Genomic DNA, 19,822 nt, shown 5'->3' on the forward strand with positions numbered 1-19,822 from the left:
AGCTGTGCACAGCAACCAGTTGCAAACACAAATATGTGCACACACACACGTACACATGTGTGTTGCATACACGTGCACTCACATGGACACACGCAGACATGTACATACACACGTGAACTCTCTCTCTCTCTCTCTCTCTCTCTCTCTCTCTCTCTCTCTCACCCTCTCTCTCAGTTGTCCTGGCAACCCCTCCCTTGGAGGGTTGAGATATTATTAACTTTCAGTGGTGATGGTTCTGTGTGAGAGTGGGTTGTTTATAAGCGAATACAAAAGGCTTCAAGGGAATATTGCTTTTCTTCCCTGATGATTGTATTAAGCTTTTTCACACATTTTTCATGGCGATTTTTACCAATAAACCAGTCAGCACATGACATGCAATTCTCACCCACCCAAATTACTGTACTAACTTCACACCACTCAACACTGAGTAAAAGAACAGAGACAGTACGACTCATTAAGACACAGACAGCAGAGTACTGAACGAGGGCAAATCAGTCATTTAAACAATCAGGATTATCAGAAAAACAGTGCAGTTATCTTGGAACGGGAGATACAGGCATAATAGTTTAGGATTACACCAATGACAACATCTGCTTTCCAAATGGAAAATACTGTATAATCCACAAAAGAACAATATTAATACTCAGCCATATTGACACATTTTTCTAACACATCCACCCACATAAGAACCTGATGCACAGATTCATTGCATTGCGATTCACTGATTATACATATTGCATTGACTGGTTAAGTACTTTAGGTAGTTTTAGGACATCCACAATAGCAATCGTGTGCAAACAGTAGGAACATTCTAGATGCTCTTTGCATGCTATGGTATAGTATGTATGAGAAGGATTCAGGTATCTATGGATAGGGTGTTTTACAATCATTTTGACATGGGATTGATCAGTAAGGGAAAACTTTGTTCATTAACTAGGTTCTATAGATGTGTGTGTGTAACAAATATATTTATTTTCTTTTTGGAAATTGTTCATTTTTCTATGGTACTGTATGTTACAATGCACACAGGAAGAGAAGGTAAACAAAAATATCAACTTTATCCCCAATATAATACTGTCAATGTTCTAGAAAGTTAGTGCAGTCACATTTAGAGTGAATAGAACAATGTAATGATGTTGTGTTCTCCTACTCATCCACACCTGATGTCTTGCACAACGGCAATGGTAGAAGTTTGAATAATAACTGCAATCAACCACAACACCAGTCCAAGGCCCCCTCTCTCTTAACCTTTGACCTGTTTGGTCATCACATGGGAGCGGGCTAAGCGTCTTTGGTGGCGTAATTCATCCACCTCACAGAAATGTAACATCATCCTGCGACTGCACCCATCGCCAGTGGGCGTCATACTCCAGGTGCATCGTGCCGTTCATCTTGCAGCCATCCAGGTCTATCTTGCCGTTCTTATAGGGTTTGAGTTTGGGGCTCTGGTTTTTCCCCAGCTTCTCAGCCAGGCAGGCCCGGGCCGAGTCAGCAAGTCCTCCTGCTTGCCTGACTGCCTTCTCCAGGACGCCATTGCTCTTACTGGGCTGCTGCGTTTGGTTGGAGTCCTTGGTGTCCTTGGTGATGGTGGTTCCTTTCACTACATTTTTGTCCTTAGTCCAAATGGGAGGCTCCTCTTTGGGGATCTCTGGCTTGACTTGGGGAGCCCCAGGCCCAACAACTACCTTGCCCCCTGTGCCTGGTCCTAACTCAGCTCCTGCCCCTCCTGTCCCAGCCAAAACCCCTGCCCCAGACACTGCCCCTGCTCCAGCACCTCTCCCCGCCCCTACCCCAGCACCTGTCCCTCCGCCAGTCTGAGTGGGCATCTCAGTCCCCAGTGGAGTAGAACACAGCGCATACTCAGAACTAGAGGGGCAGTACTCATCCATGTCGTCCGCCAGGGTGTCCAGATAGCTACCTATAGAGATGTTATCTAGCTTGTCGTTGAGGGGGTCCTGCAGGCTGCTCCAGCTGTCTCTCCAGGAGGTGTCTCCTCCAGGGCCCTCTCCCAGGCTGTACTGGCTGCTGGTCAGGCTGCTGCAGCGGCTGGCCAGGGTGCCGCGCTCCTCCAGGAGCCACTTACATGCCTCGATCCCCTCGTGCACCGCCAGCAGCTGCTGCAGGATCTTCACATCCACCGAGCGCAGGTGGGCCTATGGAGAAGAAGACGACTTTGTACTTTATTGATCCAGCAGAGAAGAGAGAGGAGAGAGGGTGGGAGAAAAGAGGAGAGGGTGGGAGGAAATCAATGGACCCAGGAGAGAGGAGCACCCTTAAAAAGAAAAGGTTCCTGGAGGATCCTTTACGGGTTCTTCAAATTGAAACTAGGGGGGAACCCCTATAATTTCCTTGAAGAACCCCCATTAACAGTTCCACAAACAACTTTTTGGGGTTCCTTTTTCTAACCACCCCCTCCCCCGTTATTATTATTAATAATAATAAAACAATCAGCACAAAAATAACAACAATAACACAATATTTTAGTTCTCAGTGTTTATTTAGATATTAGTGGCAAAGCAGAATAAAAAAATCTAAATATGAGGTGAACTTCCAGCAGAGCCCCAAGTCCAATGGGTATATCCTCTGGCGTGTTGACGTTAATGTGCTGATGTTCTCCATATCCACAGCCACAATGATTTAGCAGTGCATGGTGATCGAACAGGTTTCCTGTTATATTCATCAGAGGTGTAGGCAGGGTGAAGTCTGTGAATACAAAAAATATATATAATTACACAGACGATTAACAACATGTGCACCTGACAGTATTAATATCTTGTTTTTTGTAGTCAGAAATGATGTGAATTAAAAAACGTCACTTTTGACAACGGTTTTCATACACATACCTTGTCCATAATGTAAAGGCCTCTGGGATCTTCACTGAAAAGGTAACGGAGGAGGAAGATGGATGCTGCGACTGAGTCCTATAAGGTTTTAGAGAAACCATTATTTCAAATGAATTGTAGATGATACATGTGCATAACATTATCAGACAAACCAATACCAATTGTTCATACCTTTGTGTGCTTCCTCGTCAGTATACCTGCAAACACAGAAACACAAATAAGTGAGCAATTCACTTATCTGTGCCCATTGCAGCTATAGCCTTCAACATATTCTTACCTCTTTGTTGATTCATATCCATTGAATTGTGTTCATTTTCTGGTTTCGAATTTATTTTTTTAAAGGGAGAAAGTCTCAAATAACACAACCATCTGCACAAATATAAAAAGATAAAACAATATAAATTTAGATCGTAAAGGGAGGAACCTTACCTGAAATTGAGGAGATCTTAAAATGCTTCTGTTAAGTGCCTGCACCTGCTGTCCTTCAGATGGGCAGTTAGGTTCCAGCAAGAATCCCCAAGAACTAAAGAAGTTCCTTGATGAACCCCACCTCCTCTGGGGTTCTTGGAAGAACCTTTTGGGGGCATTTTTCAGTGCCAAAAACTAAGGTTCTACAAGGAAGTTTGAGGATTTTAGAAGAACCGTTGTTGAACCCCTAATTTTTGGAGTGAGGGAGGTGTGAGAGTTAGGGGAGAGATAGAAGGGGTAGGTATGGGTTAGGGTGGAGGGGTAAGAGGAAGACAAGGAGAGGAGCAAGGTGAGGGAAGAGAGAGGTGAGAGAATAACGGAGGGAGAAGAGGATGAAGAGAGTAGAGATGAAAGTGTTGGGATATATACAATGCCTTCAGAAAGTATTCACACCCTTTGACTTTTTCCAAATTTTATTGTTGTTGCCTGATTTTAAAAAGTATTATATTGAGATTTTGTGTCACTAGCCCACACACTATACCACTTAAGTGAAATTAGGTTTTTCAAAATTTTTACAAATTAATAAACCATGAAAAACTGAAATGTCTTGAGAAAATAAATATTAAACCACTTTGTTATGGCAAGCCTAAATAAGTTCAGTAGTAGAAATGTGCTTAACAAGTCACATAATACGTTACATGAACTCTGTGTACAATAATAGTGTCTAACATGATTTTTTTAATGACTACCTCATCTCTTTACCCCACACATACAATTATCGGTAAATTCCTTCAGTCAAGCAGGGAATTCCAAACACAGATTCAACCACAAATACCAGGGAGGTTTTCCAATACCTCACAAAGAAGGGCACCTATTGGTAAAAAAAGCAGACATTGAATATCCCTTTGAGCATGGTTAAGTTAGTAATTACACTTTTGATGGTCTATCAATACACCCAGCCACAAAGATACAGGCGTCCTTCCTCCTTAACTCTGTTGCCAGAGTGGAATGTAACCGCTCAGGGATTTCCCCATGAGGCCAAAACAGTTACATAGTGAAAAGAAGGAAGCCTGTACAGAATACAAATATTCCAAAACATGCATTCTGTTTACAATAAGGCACAAAAGAAAAACAGCAAAGAATTTGGCAAAGAAATGAACTTTGTGTCCTGAATACAAAGAGTTATGTTTAGGACAAATGCAACACATCCCTGAGTACCACTTTCATATTTACAAGCATGGTCATGGCTGCATCATGTTATGGGTATGCTTGTCATCAGCAAGGACTTGGGAGTTTTTTAGGATAAAAAAAATGGAATAGAGCAAAGCATGGGCCAAATCCAAGAGAAAACCTGGTTCAGTCTGGTTTCTAATAGACACTGGGAGACAAATTCACCTTTCAGCAGGACAATAACCTAAAACAAAAGGCCATGTATCCACTTGAGTTGCTTACCAAGAAGACATTGAATGTTCCTGAGTGGCCTAGTTACAGATTTAACTTAAATCGGCTTGAGAATCTATGGAAAGACGTGAAAAAGGCTGGTGGGAGGAGCTATAGGAGGACGGGCCCATTGTAATGGCTGGAATGGAATCAATGGAAAGGAGTCAAAGACGCTCCTCCCACCAGCCTCATCTGATCTACTCTCCTGGCTTCATCTGTTCCTCCTCCCCTCTTCTCTCAACTTTGAAAACACTTCTGTTTGATACCGTTCTATTTATTCCATTCCAGCCATTATAACGAGCCCTTCCTCCTAAAGCTCACCAGCCTCCTCTGGGGGAGATATACTTTTTTTTAAATTAAAATAATGTGAAAGATGGAAAAAGGTATAAAGTGAAGGGTGGAAGATGAATGTAGTAGCAGGGTGATGGGAGCAAGAAGAGAAAATATAATTAGGGGTAAGTTTCATTCTTCACAGACAAAAGAAGTTGCCAAAAGCAGTAAATTACTTTCTTTTTTTTAAGTGTTTATTTTACGAGTCTACTTATGGAAATAAGTAGGCACCACTGCTTTATTAATGTGTGTAGGAGGGATGTTGAATAAGCTAAATGGAGAGAGAAAAGAAAAAGCAGTGCATGATGGGAAATCCAACAGAACACAATAGCAGAGATGTGCTCCAGTCCAGTCAGGAGCTAGGGCCTCTCTCTCTCTCTCTCGCTCTCAATGAGTTACATGCATAAGAGTTGTTCTGCTGATGGCAAAGTCACACTGACTGTACGCTTTGCTGTAGTAATGAGTGCCTCCCTGTCTTTGCAGACCCTCCAAAGTATACTGTGCTTTCTGGACTGGCCCCAGGGATAGCAGAACCAACTGCCAACTGAATACATCACATTCTTAGAATGCAACTGTGAGTCTCATAGCCTAAAGTCCACAGTTCCAGGACAGTGGATTAAGCGCGTACATCTAAAGCACACAAGATCTCTGATCTTCTGCAGTCTTTGTGTACCCCCCACCATGACCCTGCAGGTCAAGTCAATGAAAAAGCCTATTGATGGATTTCTACAGCCTTAAAACATGGTCACTGCATAGTATAAATGGCTATACCTTCAAGTCTCTGCATCCCTTAGGCAGAGCAGTACATCAATCGTGTGGATATATAGATCAGCCATTCATCTCAGTCAGGCTGCATCATCATAACTACAACCACAAAACACTCATTTGGAAACGAGAGAAATGTGATCATATGAGTAATATGGGAAGCACAGACGCAATAGAGGACAATGTTGTTTATCAAATCAAATCCAATTTCTTTGGTCACATACACATGGTTAAGAGATATTATTGCGAGTGTAGTGCTTGTGCTTCTAGATCTGACAGTGCAGCAGTATCTAACAGTTAATATCTAACAATTCCACAACAAAACCTAATATCTAACAAATTCCACAATAAAACCTAATACACACAATCTAGTAAAGGAATGGGATGAGAATATATAAGTATAAAATATATGGATGAGTAGTGACAGAACGGCTAAGATGCAATAGATAGTAAAGAATAGATAGTGAAGGACATACAGTATACAGTATATGCAAATATACAAATATAAAGTGACTAGTGTTCCATTTATTAAAGTGGCCAATAATATCAAGTCTGTAGGTATGCAGCCGCCTCTCTGTGCTAGTGGTGGCTGTTTAACAATCTGATGGGCTTGAGATAGCTGTTTTTCAGTCTCTCGGTCCCAGCTTTGATGCACCTGTACTGACCTCGCCTTCTGGATGGAAGCGGGGTGAACAGGCAGTGGCTCGGGTGGTTATTGTCCTTGATGATCTTTTTTGCCTTCCTGTGACATTGGGTGTTATGGGTTTCTTGGAGGGCAGGCAGTTTGCCCCTGGTGATGCGTTGTGCAGAGCGCACCACCCTCTGGAGAGCCCTGCGGTTGTGGGCGGTGCAGTTGCCGTACCAGGCGGTGATACAGCCCGACAGGATGCTCTCAATTGTGCACCTGTAAAAGTTAGTGAGGGTGTTCAGTGACAAGCAAAAAAAAATCGGCCTCCTGAGGTTGACGAGGCGCTATTGCGCCTTCTTCACCACACTGTCTGTGTGCGTGGACCATTTCAGTTTGTCTGTGATTTGTACACCGAGGAACTTAAAACTTTCCAACTTCTCCATTGCTGTCCCATCGATGTGGATAGGGGCCTTCTCCCTTTGCTGTTTCCTGAAGTCCACGATCATCTCTTTTGTTTTTCTGACATTGAGTGAGTGGTTGTTTTCCTGACACCACATTCTGAGGGCCCTCACGTCTTACCTGTCTCGTCGTTGTTGGTAATCAAGCCTACCACTGTAGTGTCGTCTGCAAACTTGATGATTGAGTTGGAGGCGTGCATGGCCACGCAGTTGTGGGTGAACAGGGAGTACACGAGAGGGCTGAGAACGCATCCTTGTGGTGCCCCAGTGTTGAGGATCAGCGGAGTGGAGATGTTGTTTCCTACCTTCACCACCTGGGGGCGGCCCGTCAGGAAGTCCAGGACCCAGTTGCACAGGGCGGGGTCGAGACCCAGGGCCTTAAGCTTAATGATGAGTTTGGAGGGTACTATGGTGTTGAATGCTGAGCTGTCGTCAATGAACAGAATTCTTACATAGGTATTCCTCTTGTCCAGATGGGATAGGGCAGGCAGTGTGATGGCGATTGCATCGTCTGTGGATCTATTGGGGCGGTAAGCAAATTGAAGTGGGTCTAGGGTGACAGGTAGGGTGGAAGTGATATGATCCTTGACTAGTCTCTCAAAGGACTTCATGATGACAGAAGTGAGTGCTACGTGGCGATAGTCATTTAGTTCAGTTACCTTAGCTTTCTTGGGAACAGGAACAATGGTGGCCATCTTGACGCATGTGGGCTGTGTGGGTAGCGGGCTGTGTCGGTGGCACTCTATTACCCTCAAAGCGCGCAAACAAGTTGTTTAATTTGTCTGGGAGCAAGACGTGGATGTTCTTTTTGTAATCGGGGATTGTCTGTAGATCCTGCCACATACGTCTCGTCTCTGGCGATAATATAAAACACATTGGATATTGTTTCATCAATCAACCTTCCACTGAGTGACTGACTGAGTGCCCTTTCAGTGAACTATTCTCCATCCAGGGAAACAAAGGGATTGGAAGTGGGATAACATTGCCTTAGAGTCAACTTCTTTGGCCCTATACTTTCCAATATAAAATGTATGTACTCCTGCCAGCTCAGGTTCACTTTTTTGTAAGTGTAGACAGCAGGGCTGGGTTTTGTTCAGGATCGAGGTTGTTGAGGTTTGGGGTTTTAGCCGGCGGTTTCTCTAGAAGCTGAGTGATAAACTGCTGAGCATAGCTGTAAATATTATTCTCATGGCTCGGCACTGAGGCCCTCCAGGACATCTACAGGACCTGGTGCCACAGGAAGACCAAGAAGATCCTCAAAGACCCCAGCCACCTGAGCCACGGCCTGTGTGTGTCCCCCCCCCCTCCCCCGCTTTAGTCACCCCGCTACCATCTAGAAGGCGGAGACTGTCCAGGTGCATCAAAGCTGGGACCGAGAGGCTGATGAATAGCTTCTGTCTCCAGGCCACCTTCGAGACCACTGGTTTATGAACATAGAGTCATAGAACACTGGTCACTTTAATAATGATTACATACTGTTTCCCCCACTTTATTTCTATATAGAGTATTTTAGTCTTGACTCATCCTATATAACTACCGCTATACACACCTTTTCTATTCACATACATACAGTGTATATTATTTATATTCGTTCCGACATTTCTTAATTTCTTTCCTTTTTACTTTTTGGATTATGTGTGTATTGTTTTCTATTGCTAGGTTTTAGTGCACTGTTGAAGCTAGAAACACAAGCATTTCGCTGCACCTGCAATAACGTCTGCAAATCTGAAATACACTTTTGATTTGATTTGCGGTGGCAGGCACACCATGCTATGTCGCTGAAGAGGCTCAGGTCTGGCTGAGTGTCCATCTGTACGCTCTCTCAATGCCAGTCTGTGTGCCAGTGTCAATGCCAACCTTCCTATAGGCCTGTCTTACGGACAGTCTGCAGTAGGATGGGGAGAAGGGAGTTTATTGCCTTTGGAGTTTAGCCCTCAGCGGCCTTGAGGATGGTAGAGCTGTTTTCACAGCCAAAAAGACTCCAGTTTTCCGAAGGAGGCGCTGGGCCAGACAGCTCCCGGCTAATCCACAGGATTCTGGAAATTCTTTCACCGGCATTCGGCTTGTATTTCATGCACCATGCCGCGCTCAGCTGCACTCACACCGAATAAACAGCACTCTGTGTGTGTGTGTGTGTGTGTGTGTGTGTGTGTGTGTGTGTGTGTGTGTGTGTGTGTGTGTGTGTGTGTACGCGCGCAGCACTTTTATAGCAGTCTAGTATCCTCAGCCTTCATCACAAAATGACAAGCTAGCGCTCGATGCTTCTTGAGATGTAACTTTATCGACAGGGCCAGGGATAGAACCTCTTACTCGAGGGGAAAATCAGATTTCCAGGCTTGATGTGCCATTTCAACAAGCAGAAATCTAGACGCGCACGCCACTCCCACGCACACACAAACACACACGGTGTTAGGATTTAGTTTGAATGCGCACACAGCTGACCCTACAGACCAGTGAGCCATAGACACGCTCCAATGCTGAGACCAGTCTGGCAATGTCACACTGCAAACAGGCACCGTGACGCACTGCTGTAGCCTTGCAGGGGAATAAAACAACAAACTCAATCTCTCACTCTCTCAGGCTTTATTGGCATGGGGAAAATATGTTTACATTGCCAAAGCAAGTGAAATGTCAATAAACAAATATGGAAATAAACAATCAGAAATGAACAGTAGACATTGAACTAAAAAAAGTTAAAAACAAAGGTTTTAAAAAGAATTTAGACATTCCAAATGTTATATTATTGGCTATGTACAGTTTAATAATGTTCAAATAGCTTAAGTATGACAGGGAAGATAAATAAACAGATAAATATAGGTTGTATTTACAATGGCTTTTGTGCTCAACTGGTTGCCCTTTTGTTGTTGCAACAGGTCACACATCTTGCTGCTGTGGTGGCACACTGTGGTATTTCACCCAATAGATATGGGAGTTTCTCAAGATTTGATTTGTTTTCAATCAAACCTTGTTTTCTTTGTGGGTCTGTGTAATCTGATGGAAATATGTGTCTATAATATGGTTATACATTTGGCAGGAGGTAAGAAAGTGCAGCTCAGTTTCCTCCTCATTTTGTGGGCAGTGTGCACATAGCCTGTCTTCTCTTAAGAAACAGGAGTGCCAATGGCGGCCTCTCTCAATAGCCATGCTCACTGAGCCTGTACATAGTCAAAGCTTTCCTTAATTTTGTGTCAGTCACAGTGCTCAGGTATTTTGCTACTGTGTATTCTCTGTTTAGGACCAAATAACATTCCACTTTGCGCTGTTTTTTTGTTGTTGATTCTTTCCAATGTTACAAATGATTCTATTTTTCTTTTGGTTGGGTCTAATTGTATTGCTGTCCTGGGGCTCTGTGGAGTCTGTTTGTTTTTGTGAACAGAGACCCAATACCAGCTGACTGAAGGGATTTGGATAATTAATGGGAATCATCCTAATTCTGCTCCGCATGTATTATTATTTGGTGTTTTACGTTGTATACGGAGGATGTTTTTGCAGAACTCTGCGTGCAGTCTCATTTTGGCGTTTGTCCCATTTTGTGAGTTTGTGGTTGGTGAGTGGACCCCAGAAATCACAACCATAGAGGGCAATGGGTTCTATAACCTACTCAAGTATTTTTAGCCAGATCCTAATTGGAGTGTCAAATTGTATGTTCCTTTTGATGACATAGGCCCTTCTTGCCTTCTCTTGTAGTGGCAGGTAGCCTAGTGGTTAGAGCCAGTAACCGAAAGGTTGCAAGATCGAATCGCCGGGCTGACAAGGTAAACATCTGTCGTTCTGCCCCTGAGCAAGGCAGTTAACTCCCTGTTCCAAGGCCGTCATTGTAAATAAGAATTTGTTCTTAACTGACTTGCCTAGTAAAATAAAAATGTACAGCTTTGTGGAAGTTACCTGTGGTGCTGATGTTTAGGCCGAGGTAGGTATAGCTTATTATGTGCTCTATGCAACAGTGAGTATGGTTAAATGCACACAATGATGTGATTATTGTGGATAATCAGATGAATATAATAGTTTGATTAAAACGTTAACATGCTTTGCAAGACGAATGACTTCCCTAATAATCCTGTTTACATGGACACCTGAAATAAGGCAACCTGATGGCACGCTGATAAATGCATAAAATGGCCAATCAAAATAAATGTTCTACCACAGCGATTCTGAGTTCGGACATATAAAGTTTGTGTGTGAAAACCGCTTCTAAGACGCATACATTTAGATGTCCTGAACTCACTTCACTCACGCTAGAGAGGAAGCTCGCTCGGTTGGTGCTAGCACATGTGCTGGAACGCCGATTAAGGTGTTTACATATCCTAATAACTAGAAAGATTGCTCAGATAATTATGGTGTTTTAATTGGCGTATGCTTACTTCGATTTTGACCTTATGCCAATTAAGATAAACAGAGTAAGGTGTTTACATGACTATTGCATAATCTGCCTGCTGCCATAAGCAGTTTAATATCAAATTATTACTGTGCATGTAAACATAATTATGGTCTATGTGGAATTTGTAATTACGGTCCTGGCAAGTGGACCATTATTTTTGTCTTACTGAGATGAACTATCAGGGCCCAAGTCTTGACATAATCTGTGCAGAAGATGTAGGTGCTGCTGTAGGCCCTCCTTGGTTGGGGACAGAAGCACCAGATCATCAGCAAACAGTAAACATTTGACTTCTGATTCTAGTAAGGTGAGGCCGGGTGCTGCAGACTGTTCTAGTACCCTCGCCAATTCATGGATATATATGTTGAAGAGGGTGGGCTCTTTCACTCTATCTCTTGCCAATTCGTTTATATATATATATATGTTGAAGAAGGTGGGGTTTGTTCACAAAATGGAACAAACACCAAATTGAGACTCTGCATGCAGAATTCTGCAAAAACATCCTCTCTCTCTCTCTTTCTCTATTGTCCTACAAACAGAGTGAAGTGAACACATCCTTGAGCAGGGGGATACTATCTCTATCTAACTCCATCCACCTCTCTCCCTCTATTTCTTTCTAATAAGAGCACGTTCAGATACAGCAGAAGGGTGACCTCTCAACCCAGCCCTCCCGCTGTTCCATCTGTTTGCATACTCTCTTCCGCTCTGTTTCTTTCTCTCCCTCTATCGATACCTCCCACTTTCTCTCTGACATGGAAAAGTACAAGTCAGTCTCAACAGACTTGCACCACTCAATATACATTGACTCTCTCCCTTCTAAACACTCTGGCTTCCTCTGAGTCTGTCTGTCCTGCCATCACTCTATCGCATTCTTTCGCTCCATCTCTGTGAAAACCAGTGGCTCTTAGAGACTGAACAGGCCGCTCTCCACAGCCAACCTTCTGGTCTGCACAATGTCATCCTATTTTTCCATCTCTCTCTCGATCTCTCAGACAGACAAAGGGAAGAGAAAAACTACAGTATACCTACCTCGGCCTAAACATCAGCACCACAGGTAACACCCACAAAGCTGTGAATGATCTGAGAGACAAGGCAAGAAGGGCCTTCTACGCCATCAAAAGGAACATAAAATTTGACATCCCAATTAGGATCTGGCCAAAAATACTTGAATCAGTTCTAGAACCCATTTCCCCCTATGGTTGTGAGGTCTAGGGTCCACTCACCAACCAAGAGTTCACAAAATGGAACAGACACCAAATTGAGACTCTACATGCAGAATTCTGCAAAAACATCCTACGTGTACAACTTAAAACACAAAATAATGCATGCAGAGCAGAATTTGGAAGATTCCCACTAATGATCAAAATACAGAAAAGAGCAATTCAATTCTTTCAGCCACCTAAAAAGGAAGTGATTTTCAAATCCTCCATAACAAAGCCCTCACCAACAGAGATGAACCTGGAGAAGAGTCCCCTCAGCCAACTGGTACTGGGACTCTGTTCACAAACACAAACAGACCCCACAGAGCCCCAGCACAGCAACACAATTAGACCCAACCAAATTATGAGAAAACAAAAAGATAATTACTTGACACATTGGATAGAATCAACAACAAAAAAGAGCAAACTGGAATGGCATTTGTCCTTAAACAGAGAATACACGGTAGCAGAATACCTGACCACTGTGACTGACCCAAAATGAAGGAAAGCTTTGACTATATACGGACTCAGTGAGCATGGCCTTGTCATTGTCATGGAGAGTGGCTCATAGGCAGACCTGGCTCTTAAGAGAAGACAAAGCTATGTGCCCACTGCCCACAAAATGAAATGGGAATCGACCTGTACTTCCTAACCTCCTGCCAAATGTACAACCATATTAGAGGCACACATTTCCCTTAGAATACACAGATCCACAACAACAAAAAATGAAAACAAATCCCATCTTGATAAACTCCCATATCTATTAGGTGAAATACCAGAATGCGCCACCACAGCAGCAAGATGCATTTCCTGTTGCCACAAGAAAAGGGCTACCACTGGAGCAGACCAGTGGATCTGTTACTTTATTTCCCCTTTCGTACTTCAACTACTTGCCCATTGTTACAACACAACCTATATTTATCCAATAATATAACATTTGAAATGTCTATATACTTAAAAAAATATCAAAAATGTGAGTGTAATGTTTACTGTTAATATCTGATTGTTTATTTCCCTTGTTTATTGTCTATTTCACTTGCTTTGGCAATATAAACATATGGTTCCCATGCCAACAAAGCCCTTTGAATTGAAAGAGCCCTCCTCCTGTCCTGTTTTATCTGCCTGCAGACTGTCTCTCCCCAGTGACTTCCATCTGTGCAGCACAGCAGCAGTCAGTGAGAGGGAGGGAGAGGGAGTGAGTCATCCACTGGGCTACAACAACGCTTTGTAGCATTAACATTCACAGGACTTGTCCTTTTAATAGGACACACACAGGTACAGTTGGCAGACAGTAGCCTATACGTGGACATAAACGTCGAAATAAGTATTTTTATTTCATTACAGTTGAGCTCCAGACTGAAAATACAGTCGAAGCCAAACAGGCAGCTATGTAGCTGTCTGATAAATAGACAAGAGGCTCGTCTATGTGTCTTAATCCCTATGACAGGGAGCTGTCCGTTAACTTTAACTCAATAAAGCTGTTCAGAAAGACAGCTGAGATTCGGCAGCAGCTGTGGACTTCTGGAGGGAAAGTAGTCCGACAGTAATCAGACAGCCTGACACTGAGCACATAACAGTCTCAGACCAGACTCTGAGAATGATCTGTGTCTCGGTCTGTCTTCACCTTCCAGTGTGTCGCAGTCTGTCTCAACAAAGCCATTTGTGTCTGAACAATATGATCAACTGATGACGTACGTTCAAAATAACTATTAGACTGAAGTGGAGGGGAAAAAAGATTCGCATGGTAATAGATCCCTCGTGTTGTGTCTAATTTATTGAGACATAACAGAAAGTTCCCACATAGGAATGTAAATATTTATGGAGTGGTATTCTCTTACTGTCCTAGCTAGCCTCCCTATGACCTCCAAACGAAACAGACAGACGCTTCATCTCTGCGGGAGAGGGTCACACGGACGGACGGACGGACACACACGCACCGTATTTATAATCCTATCGTGGAAAACAGGCCATTTCAGAGTGTTTAACTGAAATCCATCTGTGAAATCAGTCCGTATTGAATGATGCTCCATCATGGAGAGACTTTTAGGAGTCTCTCTGATACTTGGGTGAAATAAACAGAATAGTCTTTATTAAGGAAAGATTCCCTAACTGTCTGCTCATAACAGAGCCCTGTGTTAAAGTGTTAGCAGTTCTTACTGCTCTGGTGGTAGTATCTTGTGAGTCCTCATTGATTGTCCATCCATCCATGTGTTCTGTCCACACACATGCCCGAGCAGGCACGCACACATGCAGTGAGACAGGTGAGATTCAGTGACAGCTAGCTCCCTGCATTAAATCTGGGCACATAATCAGAGAGCAATTAGAGAAGGTGAGAAAAAGTAACAAAGGACGGCGGCACCGCCCTGTGTGTGTGTGTGTGTGTGTGTGTGTGTGTGTGTGTGTGTGTGTGTGTGTGTGTGTGTGTGTGTGTGTGTGTGTGTGTGTGTGTGTGTGTGTGTGTGTGTGTGTGTGATCTGTGCGAAAAGACTATCAGCAGGCAGGAACATAGGTGAAAAATGGCGACAAAGGACACCGTCGCCAGTGAGAAGGTGAGAGCGTGCACGAGCATGTGCAAGCAGACATGTATGTGCATCTGTGTAGCCTATTCTGTGTACGCAGAATTCTGATGAGAGTGCAATGTCCGGTACCCCTCTGTTCTCCTGCTACCCAGCCCCGCTCAGAGAGATGAAATACTGGTCCAACACCGAGCAGCCCAGCCCTGTACTGGCTAAGAGGTACGCTAGCTCTTAATCACTCGAGCCTCTGGTTGCATCCCAAATGGCATCCTTTCCCTATATTGTGCACTACTTTTGACCAGAGCTCTGGTTAGAAATAGTACACTAAATAGGGAAAGGATGCCATTTAGGACACAGCCTCTGTCTGCATACTCTGGCTCAGCAGGGCTGATGAAATCAAGGGGTTGTTATGTGATGCTGGCCGTCCATAGATTTATAACCCTCTTCATGCCCTCTAACCTCCAAACCCTCCCTATTTAGTTTGATCAAATCACTCACTATTGGTCCACCATGTCAGCACTGTGTAAAGTACCATCAGCACTCAAATCATACAATGGCTGTCTAATCCCTTTAGGTAGGCCTATTGACTAAATTGCTGGCAAAGCAAGAAAGTTTGGATTAACATTATAGACTGGATTGTTATGGGTACATTTCCTACAACATATGGCATTTTATTAAGTTTTTTTTGCAAGTATCTTGGCGGTAGTGTGTGATCATGGTCAGGCCAGTCAGAGCAGATGACAAAATGACACCTGAGGGAAGACCAGTCTGTTCATGGGTGGTACAGATGTTAATTTGACCAGTATTGTTGGAGCAACATTTGAACGTTTAGTCCATAATGTTGCTTGATCTTTGGTTTGGCTATTAGCTGCCAAAAATCTGGCCACATGAAAAGTGCAACACTCTTAATATAGCCTTGTGTAAATGCAAATTTTCAGTGAATTTATGTAAATCACGAAGCTCTGCTCTGCTTTTCCTGTGGTGCAGGAAAACTCTCGGCGACAAAAGATTGATCAAATTAAGATCCTTTGTATATATAAACTGCTTTGTGTGTTTTCAATTCAAACCAAGGCACCAAACGTGTCTTGTTTTGGTTTTTAGAAGGACACATCCATTGGGGCCTTTTGTGTAAAAACTTTCCAATGCCACATTGATGTGCTGTCAGAACCAGTGGTGGCCATTAATTGGTTGAATACCTGGGGCGCAGGGTGGTTGGAGCTGTCAACAAAGCAGCATGACAGAAATATGACACCACATTTTCGAACTACCGGTAGTTTCTCTGAGAACATATATAAAGCAATCTGTGCATTTGAACAACAGCATAAATACACCCATTTCACATTTGCATGTCAAAAACCGAATGACCCCTGCTGCACATGCTGCCACTGGTTTAAAACAGATTAGATTATACTATTCAGAATGAGCAGCAGGGTCACGAAAGAGCACAGCCGTGGGAAGTAGGGGTACTGAGGGGAAGTAGGGGTACTGCCCTGACCTTGATTCTGCCTGCCCTTTGGTACCTTTTGGACTCTGAACTGGTTTTGACCCTTTTGCCTGTCCATGACCATTCTCTTGCCTTACCCTATTGGATGAATAAATATTGTAAGACTCCAACCATCTGCGTCTGGGTCTCGCCTTGTGTCATAATAGTATCCCCCATATAAATAACATTCTGTTGGTTGCAAAAATATTGTATAATAATTTAAATGTAAAAATCCTACGTTTTGAATCAGGTGTCTTTTGCGTATCAGTTCATAAACCATGTGCCATGGAATCGGTAAGTCAAAAATCTCTTCCCAACTATTTTGCAATCTATATGGCACGGCTATCAATTTTTTTGTCCTTACAAGCCCTTTTAACCAACGATGCAGTTTTAAGAAAAAAAGTGTTAAGTAAAAAAATAAAAGTAACAAATAATTAAAGAGCAGCAGTAAAATAACAATAGCGAGGCTATATACAGGGGGTACCGGTACAGTCAATGTGCAGGGGCACCGGTTAGTCGAGGTAATTGAGGTAATATGTACATGTAGAGTTAAAGTGACTATGCATTCCTCATGAAGCTGGTTGAGTGAATGCCAAGAGTGTGCAAAGTTGTCATCAAGGCAAAGGGTGGCTACTTTGAAGAGTCTGAATTCTAAAATATATTTTGATTTGTTTAACACTTTTTTGGTTACTATGTGATTCCATATGTGTTATTTCATAGTTTTAATGTCTTCACTATTACTCTACAATGTAAAATAAAGAAAAACCCTTGAATGAGTAGGTGTGTCCAAACTTTTGACTGGTACTGTATATACACACTGAACAAAAATCAAAACGCAACATGTAAAGTGTTGGTCCCATGTTTCATGAGCTGAAATAAAATATCCCAGAAATGTTCCATATGCACAAAATACTTATTTCTCTCAAATGTTGTGCACAAATGTTCTTATAATCCCTGTTAGTGAGCATTTCTCATTCACCAAGATCATCCATCTACCTGACAGGTGTGGCATATCAAGAAGCTGGTGCACCTTGTGCTGGGGACAATAAAAGGCCATTCTAAAATATGTAGTTTTGTTACACAACACCATGCCACAGATGTCTCAAGTATGAGGGGGTGTTCAATTGGCATGCTGACTGCAGAAATGTCCACCAGAGCTGTTGCCAATGAATTTACTGTTAATTTCTCTACCATAAGCCGCCTCCAACATCGTTTTAGATCATTTAGAGGTACGTCCAACCGGCCTCACCACCACAGACCACGTGTAACCAAGCCAGACCAGGACCTCCACATCTGGCTTCTTCACCTGGCAGTCACCCGGACAGCTGATGAAACTGAGGAGCATTTCTGTCTGTAATAAAGCCCTTTGTGGGGAAAAACTCATTCTGATTGGCTAGGCCTGGCTCCCCACGGCTGCGCACCTATCTAGTCATGTGAAATCCATAGATCAGGGCGTTTTGAATTTATTTTAATTGACTGATTTCCTTAAATGAACTGTAAAATTGTTGAAGTTGTTGCATGTTGCGTTTATATTTTTGTTCAGTATAATTTCTACATTTGTTTTTGTCACGTTTATTCTGGATACAGAATATTTTTACATTACATTATGGGAGCTAAACATACAAATAAAACAAAAATGATATATATTTTTAAAAATCCTGAAAGGGTATATATTTTTGAAAGTACTAAGAACTAATGTTACATGTAATTTTGTCTTTGAAACATTTAATTGAAATACTGTAGAATTCCATTAATTCCTATGGAGGACTGATTTTCTGAGGGGTGCCAATATGGCCGACCAATTGCTTCAAAGCCTGTCATTGGCCAATACATAGCAGAGGAGACCGGTCCAAGATATCCGACTGTTGTTTTCAAGGTAATCTACTCACGATCGCATACGCTGATCCATGGACCGTCTATATCCGGGTTGCATCCGGTTTATACAGGCCAACATCACATGCGCACTTGCACTCAGTGCGCACAGGGAGAAGCGCGAGCAACGACGACGTCATCACGTCATCCAAAAACGATGAATTTAAAATATCTTCAGCTGTAAGTGATGAAGAAAAACAAATCGGCCTCAGGGACAATTATTTGAATAGTTCAATTTATATTTTACGCACAAAAGTGATGACCAAAACGTCTTATTAGGAATTTCCAAATCTGCCTTCTGCATGTGGCCTTGTGTGGAAATGGTATTTTTGGACCGGGCGTCAGATAACCTGCAGTACCGAAGCAAAACTATAGGACCGGAACCCTGGCCCCTTACCATAGGAATGCGAGACAGGGGAAAACAACAGCAAGCCCAAAATTCTCCGCTGGAGTCCTGTTTTTGCACCAAGGGGAGAGCTGTGATGGCATCTGTTATGGTAAACCAGGAATGTATCCTATCAATGAAAGATGGCTGGCCAGGCCTGTAATAGGCTTGGGAGTAATAGGCTAAATAAACGATAGTTAGATTGTAAATTAAATAGACTGACAGATGTTTGCCATTATCTAATAGAATAGTAATTCACCAGGAATAAAACTCCATCCTTGGACCTATTAACAGGCCAGGTCTCAAACAATCATGACCTGTCAGCAGGAATGAATAGAAGCACAACTTCATGTTTCATAGCAGTACGTAGGTCTGTAGCCCAAGGGCCAAGTTGTCGCTTTATTTCCTCGCAACTTCAGCCAACTGCCGCTGTTTGCATGGTGAAGGGCCACTCTCCTCAGTCGTAATAAAGCGGATTGTTTCCGGTTTTCAGGGATACAGTATTTACAACCTAACTTCCGTTTACCCTGAAAACGTATTTGGGGTCTCTACTCAGGCGACGTTAGGTTAAAGACCAGCTGAATTATTGATTGGATGGATGCCTTATTTTCAGGAAGAGGATTTAGGACTAAGATGAACAGTAATAAATATATTGTTCACCGTAGGCCTACTGACCACGAACAATATACTTCTGCGTTATTAGGGGATATTTAATCTTACATGCCAAAAGCAGAGCAACTGTTGTAGCCTCCTCATAATATATTTAACAGCAAAATAAAACAACAGGTAAATAACTATATAGATAGGATGGAAAAGTCATAGCCCCAATACAAATTCTTACCATATCGACTTTTAATTTTCGAATCTTCTCATCTAGGCTCTTCCTCTCTGTGATGTCTCCGTCTTTGGTCTCCAGCGAGTTCAACTTGGCATCTCCGCGTTGCGTTGACGCCTCTTCTCGCATCCACTTTAGCAAACCCTCCGGTGTCTTCCGTCCGATTTTCACCTCCAAATCTTTTAAATCTGGAATAGAGTCGTTGGAAACTGTGCCTTCATCCATAATCTTCCGTTCTTTGTCAAATCAAAAGTACACTACGTCCTCAGCTGTGTTTCTTGGATA

General features: G+C 42.8%; 1 protein-coding gene across 1 annotated transcript; it reads right to left on the reverse strand.

Moving 5' to 3' along the window:
- Positions 1-1,026: 1,026 nt before the first annotated feature.
- Positions 1,027-19,762, reverse strand: lurap1 (leucine rich adaptor protein 1). Its single transcript, XM_038998962.1, has 2 exons — positions 19,544-19,762; positions 1,027-2,153 (listed from the first exon to the last, which is right to left on the reverse strand). The coding sequence occupies exons 1-2, from the start codon at positions 19,760-19,762 to the stop codon at positions 1,314-1,316; spliced, it is 1,059 nt and encodes a 352-aa protein (XP_038854890.1). The 3' UTR covers positions 1,027-1,313.
- Between the last annotated feature and the right edge of the window lie 60 nt (positions 19,763-19,822).

Source organism: Salvelinus namaycush, chromosome 8 (assembly GCF_016432855.1).
Source record: "Salvelinus namaycush isolate Seneca chromosome 8, SaNama_1.0, whole genome shotgun sequence".
NCBI lineage: Eukaryota > Metazoa > Chordata > Actinopteri > Salmoniformes > Salmonidae > Salvelinus > Salvelinus namaycush.